This window comes from Psammomys obesus, unplaced genomic scaffold (assembly GCF_907164565.1).
Source record: "Psammomys obesus unplaced genomic scaffold, mPsaObe1.curated_primary_1811, whole genome shotgun sequence".
NCBI lineage: Eukaryota > Metazoa > Chordata > Mammalia > Rodentia > Muridae > Psammomys > Psammomys obesus.
In genome coordinates, this window is record NW_026591598.1 from 15,338,390 (window position 1) to 15,352,821 (window position 14,432).

General features: G+C 54.0%; 1 protein-coding gene across 2 annotated transcripts in view; it reads left to right on the forward strand.

Annotated features, from left to right (window-relative positions):
* The window catches only part of Hspg2 (heparan sulfate proteoglycan 2), a 97,135-nt gene that overhangs the window by 28,463 nt on the left and 54,240 nt on the right, over positions 1-14,432 (forward strand). Inside the window, exons 2-10 of one of the 2 annotated variants that reach the window (XM_055610927.1) lie at positions 4,195-4,330; positions 4,855-4,899; positions 10,250-10,359; positions 10,448-10,506; positions 10,743-10,903; positions 12,988-13,116; positions 13,348-13,602; positions 13,686-13,805; positions 14,267-14,398. In XM_055610927.1, the coding sequence (XP_055466902.1) occupies positions 4,195-4,330; positions 4,855-4,899; positions 10,250-10,359; positions 10,448-10,506; positions 10,743-10,903; positions 12,988-13,116; positions 13,348-13,602; positions 13,686-13,805; positions 14,267-14,398 (1,147 nt within the window). Of the gene's footprint in view, positions 1-4,194; positions 4,331-4,854; positions 4,900-10,249; positions 10,360-10,447; positions 10,507-10,742; positions 10,904-12,987; positions 13,117-13,347; positions 13,603-13,685; positions 13,806-14,266; positions 14,399-14,432 lie in introns of those variants that run through there. The other variant, XM_055610928.1, reaches the window with a different exon arrangement.

A 14,432-nucleotide genomic window follows, 5' to 3' on the forward strand; every position in this document is an offset into this window, starting at 1 on the left:
GTCCCTCTGAACCTCTATAGGCCTTGGACCTAGAGGTATCTCCATGTGTCCCCTTTCCTCACCAGGAAAACCTGGACACACACCCAGCACTTGAGAATGGTGCCTCCCAGAAGTTCCTGTCTGGTATCTAGCCTGTGTACCACCTGCCTGAGATCAGAGAATAGCTGTCACTGGAGACCACTCTGCCTATAGCCTTGTCTCAAGTTGTTGTTCCAGCATGTTAGAAACAGACTTTGGTCTTGGCCTGCATGAGTCAGCCACCTCCCCTCCCCCCAACAACCTACAGGTCTGGAAAATCCCCCTCTCAGCTTGGCTCCTTCCTCACCGGCTCGGATCTCCCTCTACCCCTGCCTGAGTGCTCCCGTTCCTCTGGGAGGAAGCAGGGCTCCCGCATGGCCGGAGATGGGCCACAGGGCAGGAAGCCTGGGTTCTATTTCTGCCTCTGACCTTGGAACTACCCATGGCCCTCCTTAGGACTTAAGGAACACAGTGAATAGGCTCAGGCTACTGCCAGCCCAGCATCCCCTGGGCCATGCAGAGAGCTGTTTAGGTTGGTAATGGAGTCTGAGCTAGCCCTGGACATTATGGTCCTGCTGCCTGCTTTGGCCTTGTGGCCTCTGTGAGGTCTAGCCCAGTGCCTTGACTGGTCAGCACAGTGCTTGAAGTAAAGGCTAGCCCCACGATGATCTAGGCAAGGTCTAAATCATGGTGTGGAAGAGCCATACACCATTGTCCCACTACCTCAGAGGGTCTCTCGGAGCTGTAGTTCTCCGGGTGAGGTGCACTATGTTGAGAGGGGCCCTGAGAGGGAGTCTTGGGGTTCTCAGCGCTCAGTGGTCTGGGAGCCAGACCACCAGGGTAGGTTCCAGCTCCTGTCGCTAAACCCATCTTTCTCTACCTCATTCCGCTTCGGTGTGCACGGAGCACTCTGTGAGGGAGTTCTGGCTCTGACTATCCCTGACTGTCCCAAGCAAAGGTTAGGCTGGCCAGCCTCGCTCCTTCTACCATCAGGCGTCCGGCCCCACTCTGCTTTTTTCCAGAGCCTCTTTCCCTTTGGCTCCACTCCCCCTCCCAGATGTGAAACACAGCTGTCTTTGGATGGACAGCTTTTTGCAAAAGAAGTCTCTGCCCCAGGCTGTCTTGACTCTCCCTGAAGGCCCTGGCTGCCTCTGTACACCCAGATAGTAGAGAGGGAGCTAGAAGCAAGAGCAGCTGGCATGTACAACTTGGGTGCCTGGGGCTGGGGGACTTGTGACTCAGGGCCCTGCACTCTTGGCCTTCCTGCAGATGTGTGTTCCTGGCCTGTTTTTCCCTGTTGAATCTCACTTTGCTATTTCCTGTCCAGTTCCAGGCTACTCCCCCGCCCCCTTCCTCCCTACAAGAAGCTCAGGACCTTGCTTAGCAGCAAGGGTTTCCTTTCCAGACAGCAGGGTTGAAGTGGTGCCAGGAATCTGTGCATCCCTCCATAACCTTGCTCACACGGGCATTGGGAGGGTGAGGCATACCACAGTGAGCCTTCTTACCTGGAAAGGACCCAAGTACGTCCTCTCTCAAACCTCCTGTGCTCCAAACCAGTGCCCCTGCCCCAACTCTAGCCTTTTAGTCCCCTGGTGTTCATCAGGGCCTGCTCTACTCTCAGGCAGGAATGGAGGCCGAGTCTGGTCTTGTTCTTTTGTTTTTTCGAGAGACAGGGTTTCTCTGGACTCACTTTGTAGACCAGGCTGGCCTTGAACTCCCAACGATCTGCCTGCCTCTGCCTCCATGAGTGCCGGGATTAATGGTTCTGGTCTTGATCCTAAGTGTGACTCTCAGGGTCCCCTGGGTGTGCTCAGCTCTGTCAGATCTGTGAGGAGAAACTGCCTCAGGCACTCTGAGAAGAGGTCAGGCATCTCCTGGCGGTGCATTTTGTTTGTTTTGCTTTGTTTTGGTGATGATGGTACTTGCAATCAAAGCCAGGTGAGGAAGGCCAGTGCTCTATCAGTGAACCACTGAGACACACACGACACAAGACTGTTTTTGTTGTTGATGATGATGTTTTTTAGACAAGATCTCAATAAGGCCTATGCTCGCCTTGAACTCATTACCTTCTTGCTTTTGCTTCTTGAGTGCTAGCATTATAGGCATGTGCCACTGTGTTCAGCTACCAGTCCTAGAGATTCTGAGATCAGATACCTGTATGCATAGGGACAGTCCACAAGTCCCAGAGTGGCTACCACCCTGGACAGAAATGAGCACTTGTGTGGTGGGGAGAGAAGGATGAGCTGGTGGCATTGCTCTTTGGCTATGAGGATAAGGCAGTACACCATGGCAGGGTGGCAGGGGAGGGCAGAGCCAAAATTATCCAAGGCTCAGTGGCCCGGCAAACACAAAGTGAGCAAGTGGAATGAGGAGGCGGGGTGTAGATACACATAGGTGGGTGTGTGGGGTCACAGCTACTGTCTCTTACCCATGTGTTCAAGGATTGCTTGTATGTGCTGAGAAACTAGAGCTGATCCACTCACTGCCCCATCTTCATGTTGCTTCTAGCTAGTGGGGGCACAGACCACCACACTGTGAGCCCACCAGGACCCAAGACCTGACCAGGGGGAGGTGGCCGTGAAAGGCAGGGAGTCTGGATGTCTCTCTAGAACTTTCTTTTTTGTCTTCCCTGTTGATGGCTCAGAGTAAAATGGACCTGCTTCAAGGACACAGGTCAACAGTGTATGTGAGCATGACACACACACTGGAACCATCACCGTAGTATGTCTTGAGTCCCTTCCGATTCTCCTGCCTAGTCCACACCCCAGGAAAACTGCTGATCTGTCCTCCTGCCGCTGTCTGTGGCACCTTCTCCCACCCTGAATCCCCATAAGTGGACACCTAATCCCTGGGTCTTTGTTATCTGTTGTTTGTCACTCCACACTGAGGCTCATTCAAATTCCACGCAGAGCTATTACCTGTGTGGGTGCTTGTTTGTTTGCTTTTGCTTTTTTGGAGACAAGGTCTTAGGTGACCCATACAAACTTCCACCTTACTGTGAGGCCAGGGTTGACCTTGAACTCCTGATTCTCCAGCCCCAACCTGCTTACGTGTCAGGATTATAGGTGTGAACTGATACACCTGGATAACTGTGCCTTTTTTGGCACTGGGCAGTTAGAGGCACCCCTAAGTGAGACAGAGGTAGAGGATGACAAGAGTTGGTCCCAGAAACAAGGGAAGAAGGACATTGTGGCAGAAGGCCCTGCAACATCAAGCATGGGGGACATAGACTGAGTTTCCTCTATCCATTCCAGACACTGCTGAGCCCCGACAGTGCCTGAGGCTCACCAGGGTCACTGAAAACTACATTCCTGTGCCTGGGGCCTCCTGGCCTTTGGGCTCCCCGGATGGTTTTCCTCTCAGTTACCTGGCCTTTGAAAACATCTTGATATTGTCCAAATGGATGTAGGCCATGTCTTGGAAAAGTCTGGATAATGGGTACCAGGGCCTCTTGCTTGGCCTGTGTGCTGTGCCGCTGACTGTCCCCCACCCCAGCCCTACCCCCAGCTTTCCTACAACAGATGCCTCAGACCCAGTTTTGTTTAGCATTAGCCTGAGGTCATGGGGAGTTGATGTCTGTCTTGCCTCCATTTAGACTAGCTGCAGGGCTGGCTCTCCATGTTCTAAGCAGTGGAATGTGCTGCCTGCAGCCAGGCTTGGACACCAGACCTGATGGAGAAGGCCAAGGGCCTGGGGAAGAGCTGTTCCAGAAGTCTAGCTCAATCTCCTCACTTCTGCCCCTGTCCCCTTCACATGTGAACTGTCTACGCTTCTACCTTCTCATGTCTCTCGTCTCTGCTGATCCAGGTCACCCCACACCTACCTGTGTTCCCTCGCTTACTCTCACATCCTGGGTATCCCTTGCATTCTCCAGAGAAAAAGAAGCCACCTTTTACCAGATGCTTTTCCTTTTACTGCCTGCTTTATCTGAAGAGTCCTTGAGAATCTGCATGTTGGGCTCTGAGGCTCCAGGGGTTGGTGGGTCTTTGGGAAGCTGAGTCACAAAAATAGTGTTTCAGACTCCTCCTGGCTTTCTTGGTCACGGTGAGTCTAACAGCACTGGGGGTGGGGGGCGTTGGGGATGGAATGTTGGATTCCCCCCTGAAGTGAGGAGAAGGGTTCTGGAGTTCGGTGGTTAACAGGAGAGGGCGACTCATGGACTGTCATCTCTCACAGGTGACGCACGGGCTGAGGGCCTATGGTGGCTTTTCTCTGCCTGAGGATACAGAGACTGTCACAGTGGGCCGGACTGGCTGGACTGACTCATACCTCTCTGATGATGAAGACCTGCTGGCTGATGATGCCTCAGGAGGTGAGCCAGGCCTTCCCTGCTAGGGATGGGGTGCTGCCAAGAACAGTTCCGGCTCTTCCCATCCGAGCTTCAGAAGGTCCCATGAAACTCACCCCAAGTGGGACCTCAAGAGATAGCCCATAAGTTGAGTGTGGGGTGATACACACCTTCTTAATTCCTGAACTGGGGAGGTAGAGGCAGGAGGATCAGGAGTTCAAGGCTAACCTCTGTAATCCATGAGGAAGATAGTTGATGGTGCACACTAGGGGACACTTGTCACCCCTCCATCTTACCTCTTCCTTGTCCCCACTTGGAGGTCAGGCTGATCTGGCTCCTCTGCCCCACCCATTGGACAGATGGTCCCTGAAATTTTGGATCTCAGTCCACACGCTATGATGGAGGCCTCCCAGCTAACTAGACGGGGTAACTGTTCTGTGTTCAAATGACCCTTTGCCACTGGGGCAGGAGCCTCCAACAGTGCCTGGTACCATGTTGGTGTGCAGTGAGTATTTGTTGTTCCTGAGTTGTCTCACTTTTACTTGCAGATGGCCTCAGTAGTGGAGACCTGGGCAGCGGGGACTTCCAGATGGGTAAGTTACTGAGGGGGACCCCAGAACAAGCCTATTGGTTTCAGAAGCCCCATCTCTTGGCTGAAGGCCCAAGGGCCTTGTGGGGATGGCCCTTTTCCTGCTGAATGGCAATTGTGTGAGCTGATAGGAAAGCGTCTGCAAGATTTGGTATGGTCAAGTTTAGCTATTTGCCTATGTCGTCAGCACAAAACTCAAGAAAGTGGCCCTAAGAAGCTCAGTTCTTTCTAATTTTTTTTTTAAATAATGCATTTTCTTTCAGAACATTTTATTTATTTATTTACCTATTTATTTTGAAGATTTGTTTATTTTACATATATAAGTGTTCTATCTGTACAAACACCTGCATGCAGGAAGAGGGCATCAGTATAGATGGTTATGAGCCACCATGTGGATGCTAAGAATTGAACTCAGGACCGCTGGAAGAGCGGACAGTGCTCTTAACTTCTGAGCCATCTCTCCAGCCCTATATAAGCTCAGTTCTAATTGAGACAAAAAGCCAGTCTGCTTCTTGGTATTTAAAGTAGTTGGGCATCTCCAGGGCTGAGGGCATTTCCCCTTAAACTGGTATAGCAGGAGCATCCACATGTCTGAGGGTGGCATCCCGCCTGGACCACTGCACGGAGGACTGGCCCAGGGAAGCCTGGCCAACTATGACCTCATAGCATCTGGACATGACCGCTGCCTCAAGTCTTCCCACACATCTGTCTTTGCAGCCAGAGGATGCCTGGCATCTGGCTGGGGACAGAAGTAGGAGTGTCGGGTGGTGTGTGGACTGAGTCATGTCCCAGAGTAGCCAGGGCTGATGCATTATGGGAACTGCCTCCTGTTGAGGCTTCGGTCTATCTAGTTCCTTCTGGAGTACCTGGACCTGTCCAGGGTGGTGGGGTGGGGGAATCCCTTCTGAATTATATCACCTTTGGATGCTTTTTTTCAGCCACTTCTCTCCTGAGGTGCTGGAGTGAGGGCAGGCAAAGCCAGAGGTGGAGGAGGAGAGGAAACAGGAGTGGGGGAAGAGAGGAAAACAGGGTTGCTACTGGGAGGGTCCAAGTCCATTGCTTTGTCTTTCCTTTGTGGGAGATGGCAGGGCCTTGACCCTCCAGCCCCAGCCCTGCACAGCTGGCTGCCCTTTGGGGTGTGGCCAGCCAGCTGGGCTTAGTCCCAGCTTTGGAGGCACAGGTATATATCCTGATGCCCAAGGTCTTAGCGTGTATCATACAGGCTTGCTCAGGACTGGTGCCCTTCCTGTGCAGGCAAGTAAGGCTGGCCCTGACTTGATAGGGCCATGCTTGGGTAGTCCTGCTTGACTTGACCCTAGAGCCCAGCCCCTGAGGTGTCCCTCAGGGGCAAGACTGTAGTTCTCCAGCTCCTCCCAGCTTCTTCTGGACCACACCCTTCACCGGCCACCCCTAGATCTGCCTCACTCTTCTTGTTTGCTTCCATCTGCTAACCTGCCTGTCAGCCTTTCCTCCCCGCCCCATCTTCAGTCCTGCTCAGGCCACTGCCTATTTCTCCATCTCTGTGGAAACTTCTGTCCATTTTCTCCTTGACTCCCCAACTCCACCCCCACTGGTCTCTTCACCCGTCTTTCCCTTTCTTCTCTTCATCTTCTAGACATTTCTTTGCTATCTCTCCCCTCTGCTTTCTGTGTGTCCCTTCCCCAAAGTCTCTGGTTCTCGGTGTCCTGTGCTGTCCCTGCTCCTCCTCCCTGTCTGTCTGTCATTGTTCTACAGCCCTCCCTCCCAGTCCCTCCTTGACATTCAGTCTTTTCTTCTTCTCCCTGTGTTCCTCTGTCCAGCCCACCTTGGCCAAGAGTCACACATGAGGCTAGAAGTACCTCTCTGAACAGTCAAGGCCAAGCCAGTGCCTGCGCCTCCTCACCAGGGCTCCAGATTGGAGCATGGTGCTGGGACCCTGCTTGTCCCTCCTCTAGCAGTGCTGGCCAGGGTACAGCCAGTCTCTAGAGTTGGGAGCAGCCAATCTCAGCCTCTGCACAGGCTGCTTTCATGCCCACCCAAGGGATCCCAAAGTGGAGACACTAGTGGGTGAAGAGCCACTAGTGTCATAGTGAGGACTCTGCTAAGCGGGAATGGGTGCTTGGAGCTGGGGTGGCACACTAGGGGTTCGGGGTGTATGCCTCCCACTCACACCAGGACTCAGGGCAGCTTAATCTTCCTCAGATCTCAGGGAATGCTTTAGCTAGGGTCATGAGGCCAGGTGGGGGAGGCCTGGTCAGGGCAGATGCCCAGAACCCCCACCCCCCAGGCAGCCTCACAATTCCAGCAATCTCAGCCCCTTGGAGCTGGGTGGGGCCCAGGCTGAGGACCCACCCAGGGTACTTGCCCTGGCTTGCTTCTGCTTCGGGATAAGGAGAGGGGTCAGGCTGGAGGACTCTAGCCCTTCCCAGGCCCTGGTAGAAAGGGGCTTTGTGGCACTCTAATACACTCCTCGGGAGTGGGCACATTCCTGGGCAGAGGCCCGGCCTCCTCACCCGAACTTGGCCGTAGGCTGAGGCCAGGGGCCGGGGTGGGGGCTCTCAATGGGCCTCTGTGCCTGCACACAAGGGGCCTCTGTGGTGGAGCTCACAGCCCCACACTCCGCCCACTAGCTCCACCTACTCAGCACCCAGGAGCCCAACCCCACCGTTGGCTGTGGTTCAGAGCAGACACAAGCATCCCCGCACAGCAAAGGATTCAGTCCAGCACCTGGCCCAGGACCCCAAGCGTCCTCTTATCCCGAGCCATAGAAGAACACCCTGGCTTGGGGTCTGCACACCTCTAGGCCCAAAAGATAGAGTAAAGTGGAAGACACCCCACGCTGTGCCACATACATCCTGACCAGATGTCACATGTACTCTCTTCAGCCTCAGGGCCTTTGCATATATCAGCTGCCCTGGTACCACGCTCTTCTCACAGACACTGCCCATGGCTCACCCGTTTCCTTCAAAGAACCTTCCTTGAACCCCCATGGAAGATTATACCCTCCCCACCTATCAGGCTTTCTCCCCAGACCCCATTCCCTATTTTTCACATATTTTTACCTCTTTGGTTTATTTCCTTTCTCCGTCAGGGAGGAGATGCTTTCCCTGGGGATGGGAATTTCCATCTGATGAGTCCATCGTTGTCCTCCTGTCCTAGAACACTGCCTGGCACACTGCTTCTTACTGTGATGCTTTTCTGGTCCAGGGCTGTGCCCGGGGCTTGTCCTGAAGATCTGAGTTAATAGTTACCACCAACCGTGCTCCCTTGTTGTGCTCCAAGCTGCCCTTGGGGTGAGCACTTTTGGCCTCCAGTTATAGCTGCAACATTAGAGCTCAGAATGTCACAGGCCATCAGGGGCCGTGCTGCCCCAGCAGTAGGGTTGTTAACTAGTGAGCTGCCCGACCTCCACATGGTGACAGTGGGTATCCTGTTTTGCCCACTGTGCTGAGGGGTGTTCTGAGCCCTGTGCACACACTTCAGACTACTTGGTGACTCTTGTTAACTTGATGTTTCTAACCTGTGCTTAAGCTCATGGGTATACAACAGTACCCTGTTCATGATAGGAACTTAAGAAATTATTAGGAGGCTGAGCATGGTAGCATGTGCCTTGACCCCAACATTCTGGAGGTAGAGGCAGGAGCATCAGAAGTTTGGGGTTCCTCCACTCAAAAAAAAAAAAAAAAAAAAAAAAAAAGGTCATGGTCAGCCTTGGCTACATATCAAGGCTAGCCCAGAATCTGAGACCCTGTCTCAAACAACAGTGACAAATGGGCTGGAGGAATGACTCTCTTGAAAAAGAGCACTTGCTGAGCTGGGTCTGGTGGCACACACCTTTAATCCCAGCACTCGGGAAGCAGAAGCAGGCAGATCTCTATGAGTTTGAGGCCAGCCTGGTCTACAAAGCAAGTTCCCAGACAGCCAGGGCTACATGATGAGACCCTGTCTCAAAAACAAAACAAAGGGAAACAAAAGAACACTTGCTGCCTAAGCGTGGGACCCTGAGTTCGGACCCCCAGCATCCAGGGTAAAACGCCAGTCATGGCCCCCAGGCCCTGTAACTATAGCTCTGATTGGAGCGCTCACATGGGTGTGCATGTACGTGTTACATACAAATGTCTGACTCATTTGCCACTAGAGGGCTGAACCCAAATTTCTAACTCTAGAACATTGCGCTGCTCAGCCTTCCATGATCACTGTGACAAAACAGTGGAGGCGATTGACTTACAAGGAACGAAGAGTTTTTTTTGGTTCACAGTTTCAGGGGTTTCAGACCAGGGACATTTGGCCAGTGCCTGTGCTGAGCAGAGGAGTGTGGATCACCCCCTAGTGTCCGGGAAGCAGAGAGAGAGAGAGAGAGAGGCCTGCGTCTTTCAAGGCCAGACCCTCAGTGACCTAACTCTTGTTCACTTCCTAAAAGCAAAACAACCAGAGGTTGAGGAGGTGACTCAACTGAATAGGGGCACTCACTGAAAGCTCTACTGCCTCCCAATAGTGCAATAAGCTGGGGACCAAACTTTCCACACGTGGGCCTTCGGCAGACTTGAGATCCAAAGCCTAGCCAACCTGATAACGAGTGGCTATAAACTGTTGTGTACATCCGGCACCGCAGGAAATGGCGGCTGTACATTACATTCTCACCGGAATAATATGAGTTTATTTGGCCATGATTCACGGATAAGCTCTTGGGCCATAAAATGAGTCGATTTTTCACTTCCTCATGTTGCTCCTGGGAAGGGTGACAGGTGACCATGATTCTCATTCCCAATTGCTGGCTCTGCACACAGGGGCAGTGTGGGAAGCTGGGCATCTCTTAGTCTGTGCAGCAGCCCCAGGGTAGTAAATGCATTTGACTCCCCTGCCCCCACATTTCACTGAGGTGGGTCAGTGTTCGAAGTAGCTGACTCAAAACCTGAGAGTCACTGTGGTGCAGTTCAGCCCAGGTGTACCCAGCAGAACTGATGGGTTGAGGGAAGGGAGGTTCCCCGTTTGGGAAGCAGAGGTGCTGTGAGAGCCCAGAGTGGCGGCCCCACACCAACCAGGGCAGCCATGGTGGTCATCTTAGAGACTGTGGTCACTGAGCTGAGTCCAGAGGGATGAATAGGAACTGGCTGGGAAAGCATATCACAATAAAGCGGTCAATAAAGCGGTGATGGATGTGCTAGCTCATGCCCTACAAATGGCCCCTTCCTGCCCAGCCTCCTGTGAGCCTTGGGCAGGCCTTTCAGGCCTCTGCAGGCTGCACCGTGGCAGGCAGTGCTGAGTCTTTCTTGGGTACACAGGTGGGAGACCAACACTTTATTTTCAGCCTCCTGCTGGGCTCCCACCTGACAAGCTGGGCCCTTTGCGGTGACATTCCACCCTCTCTTCCGTAGTCTATTTCCGGGCTCTGGTAAATTTTACTCGGTCCATTGAGTACAGCCCCCAGCTAGAGGATGCAAGTGCCAAGGAGTTCCGAGAGGTGTCAGAGGCTGTCGTGGAAAAGGTATGTGTGTGAGAGAGTACCTGGGGTTGGGGTTTCCCCGGGGTGGGGGGGAGGGAGCAGGGCATCTGATGGTGGTGTGTCCCCACAGCTGGAGACAGAGTACCAGAAGATCCCCGGGGACCAGATTGTCAGTGTGGTGTTCATCAAGTAAGATGGGCTCCTGGGGACGGGAGGTGTGGGGGCAACCAGGAGGAGCCAAGGGTGGGAAGGGGCCTGGGTACCAGGAAGAGGGCAGGGAAGGTTTGGAGGGGTGGGTCGTTCTTGATTGGACTCCTGTACCAGAAATGGTCCTACCTTATGCCCAGGCTGCCCAGGCACAGGGCTGGGCGTCATAGCAGGAACTTGACAGAGGCATGCAGATCACAGCCCTTTTTCTCCCCCAGAGAGCTGGATGGCTGGGTCTTTGTTGAGCTGGATGTGGGCTCCGAGGGGAACGCAGATGGGGCTCAGATTCAGGAGGTGCTGCACACAGTGATCTCGAGCGGCTCCATTGGCCCCTATGTCACCTCCCCTTGGGGGTTCAAGTTCCGACGCCTAGGCACAGGTGAGCCTGTCTTCTAGACTGGGGTCACCCCTCCAGTTCCTCAGACTCTGGCCCCTTTTGGTATCAGGTATCAGCCTTGGGCCTTCCCAAGTTGGATTAGCACACCTCTGGAGGCAGGGAACTCCCTCCTTCCTGAGCCTGAACCTTCCTGTCAGTCTTTGTGTATTCTCTACTTGCCTAGAGCCAGATTGCTTCCTCTAACAGGCACCCAGGATGCTGTATCCTCATAGACCTTTGTATATTGACAGTAGATAAAACTCCTTTTTCATTCAGCACTTCCGAGTCAAAAGACATTGGCATCAGTAAAGCCAACTGTTATAGGGCTGGGGAGATGATTCGGTAGGTAAAGAAGGTTTTGCTGAGGCAGGTGGTGGGAGCACACAATTTTAATCCCAGAACAGGCAGAGGCAAGTGGATCTCTGAGTTTGAGGCCAGCCTGCTCTAAAGAATGAGTTCCAGGACAGCCAGGGCTACACAGAAAGAACATGTCTCCAAAAAAAAAAAAAAGATTGAGAGAGAGAGAGAGAGAACGAGAACTTGAGGACCAGAGTTCAGATCCCTAGCACCCAAGTGAATACCAGGAGGGTGTGGCAGCTGTCAGGAGGCAGCGGCCTGGATCCCCAGAGCAAGCTAGCTGACTAGACTACAGAGTCAGCAAGCTCTGATTCAAGGGAGAGACCCTGCCTCGGTATAAAAGGTGAAGATTGGTCGAGGAAGACAAATCCAATGGCGACCTCAGGCCCCCACACCCGCACACATCACACACACGTATCCATCTATACACACAAAGACATACTGTACACCAGCACACACACACACCCTCCCCCACTTTGCAACTGAACTCCCTCAGTCGTTTCCCAAGCACCAAGTGAATGCAAGCCCTGTGCCTAAAGCCCTGATACCCGAGCATCCACTCTGGGCCTCCCAAGTTCCCTAAAGTACTTGTCCTGTTTTCAAGATGAGGGGACGGAGGCTGAGAAGGGCAACGCAGCCATCCACAGGATGGGGCTGCAAACCAGACCCTGTATGTAGGCTGCTGTCACCGGAACCCACGGTGGATGGGAAACGGAAGACAAACAGGCCCATCGAGGGCAGAAAATGAGCCCAAAGTCACACAGTCGTTAGATGCAGTAGCCAGACCAGGTTTTCTGTCTCACTACCCACTGTCCTATTAGATCCACCGAGTCTTTCCTGGGCCAGTTCTGGTCCATTCCTCCTAAGCTGTGGTACTAGGGCCTCTCACAGGCTGAAGTACTCGGCCCTTCTCCATCCCAGCGTGATTACTGAGGACACTCTCTCACTTGTCACATACGTCATGTGCCTCTGACTCAGTAAAGCTCCGAGCAGGACAAATTCCATCCCTACATGGGATCAAGTCTCGGGGGGGGGGGGGGGGGGGGAGAAAATAAAACTAGTGAGCTATCACCTCCTTTGTTCTACATGAAAAATCTCTGTTGATGTACCCCAAAGTCAAGCTTGCTCTGTTGGGTCTTCTTCAGACTGGGGCCTAACCTTTTTTCTGGAGGCCCTAGTCATCTGCCCACACCTTCAATGAGTTCTGAGCAGGAGGGGAGTTGGGAAGGGCGGCAGGCTCCGCTTGGGCCTCAGTTTCCAGGTCCCAGGTGGAATGGTTGCTGACTACAGCTTCCTTTCCAGCACAGACCCCCCCCGCCACCCCCAGCTGCTGTGGGGGTCACAGTGACACCAGGTGAGCCCATGAGCCTGGCCGAGGTCCAGGGGGTTCCTAGAGAACCTAAAAGACGGAAGGAGAAAAAGGCTTCGTGGCTGCCTCCTCTCACTGTCTCATTGTCCTCACTGAGCCAGGACGTGGCCTGCACGTGTATGGCATGGTGGCTGCATGCGTGTGGCATGTCACCTGTGTGAGGGTCCGTGTAAGGGCTTCTGCACTTCGTTGCTCCACGTGTGCCAGGAGTACACGCACTAAGTGCTTCTTGTTGTCTGCCACAGTGGCCTGACCTGGGCTGCAGAGCCACTCAAAGCCGTGCTTGCCTGTGCTGCCTGTCATACCGTAGCTCCCTCAGCCCGCTACCTGACTCCCTTCCTCTCCCGCCACCCCCACACAGTGCCCCAGTTCCCAAGGGTCTGCACGGAGACGGAGTTTGCATGCCACAGCTATAATGAGTGTGTGGCTCTGGAGTACCGCTGCGACCGGAGGCCTGACTGCAGGGACATGTCTGATGAACTCAACTGCGGTGAGGAGCTCTTGGGAACTCCAGGGGCCCCCTGGTGGCCTGCTGGGGGGGGTTACATCCGACACTCTGGGCTGTAAGGGTTCGGTACTGGCAGAGAGGTCTGAGAGGGTGGGGATGGGGAAAGAGACATGCAGAGGCTGGTCATGGGGTGGACTCCTGGGAGCATGGGGGACCGTGGGATGAGAGGTGACAGCCACCCATTCACTAAACATCAAGGGATCCTGCCCACAGAGGAGGCGGACCCAGAGCTCAGCTCCTTGCCACCTGCTGTGGTGAAGGTGTCGCCGTTACCACTCTGGCCAGAGGCAGTCACAACACCTCCACCGCCAGTCACATATGGACCGCAGTTTCTGTTACCCAGTGTTACCAGACCCATAGCCTGTGGCCCCCAGGAGGCCACCTGCCACAGTGGGCACTGCATCCCCAGAGACTACCTCTGTGATGGGCAGGAAGACTGCAGGGATGGCAGCGACGAACTGGACTGTGGTGAGCACTGCGTGGGACGGGAGAGTGGGGACTGGGTCCTGGTCAGCCGAGGACCGTTGCGAACCCCTGCCTGGTCCACACAGGGCCCCCTCCGCCCTGCGAGCCTAACGAGTTCCCCTGTGGAAACGGACACTGTGCTCTCAAGTTGTGGCGCTGTGATGGTGACTTTGACTGTGAGGACCGTACGGATGAGGTCAATTGTCGTGAGTATACCAGGCCCCACTGTGCCCCTGTCGCTGCTCCAGGAGGTGTGCCGGCCTTACTGGTCAGTGAGGGACGCTGCCCTCTGTGTTTGGAACTACAGTTAGGAGACAGCTGTCTGGCTATGTCTCTCCTGCTCCACTATATTTGGACAGACATTAGCCTTTTTTTTTTTTTTTGTTACCGCATTGGTAATAAGAGATACCTGGATATGTGGGTCTCTGGGAACATAGTGTCCTGCATTGATTAGTCACAGCCTAACCCATGGGCTACTCAGTCTGTTTTGTGTCTCTGTAATGGAATGCCAGGAGCCTGGTCACTTTATGACCCATTGTATTTGGCTCCATTTCAGAGGCATTGTGGGTAATGCAGGCAAGCTGAAGGGAGTTGACAGGGGACACCTGAGGAAGCTGGCAGGTGAGTTGTGTTGCCCTGGGCTCACTCCACCTGCTTTTGTCCCCAGCCGTCAAGCTCCCTGGGGAAGTGTGTGAGCCCACACATTTCCGGTGTGTCTCCACCAACCGCTGCATCCCGGCCAGCTTCCACTGTGACGAGGAACCCGACTGTCCTGACCGCAGTGATGAGTTTGGCTGCAGTGAGTGGGGCCCGGCGCGAGTGGGGCGGTTCCA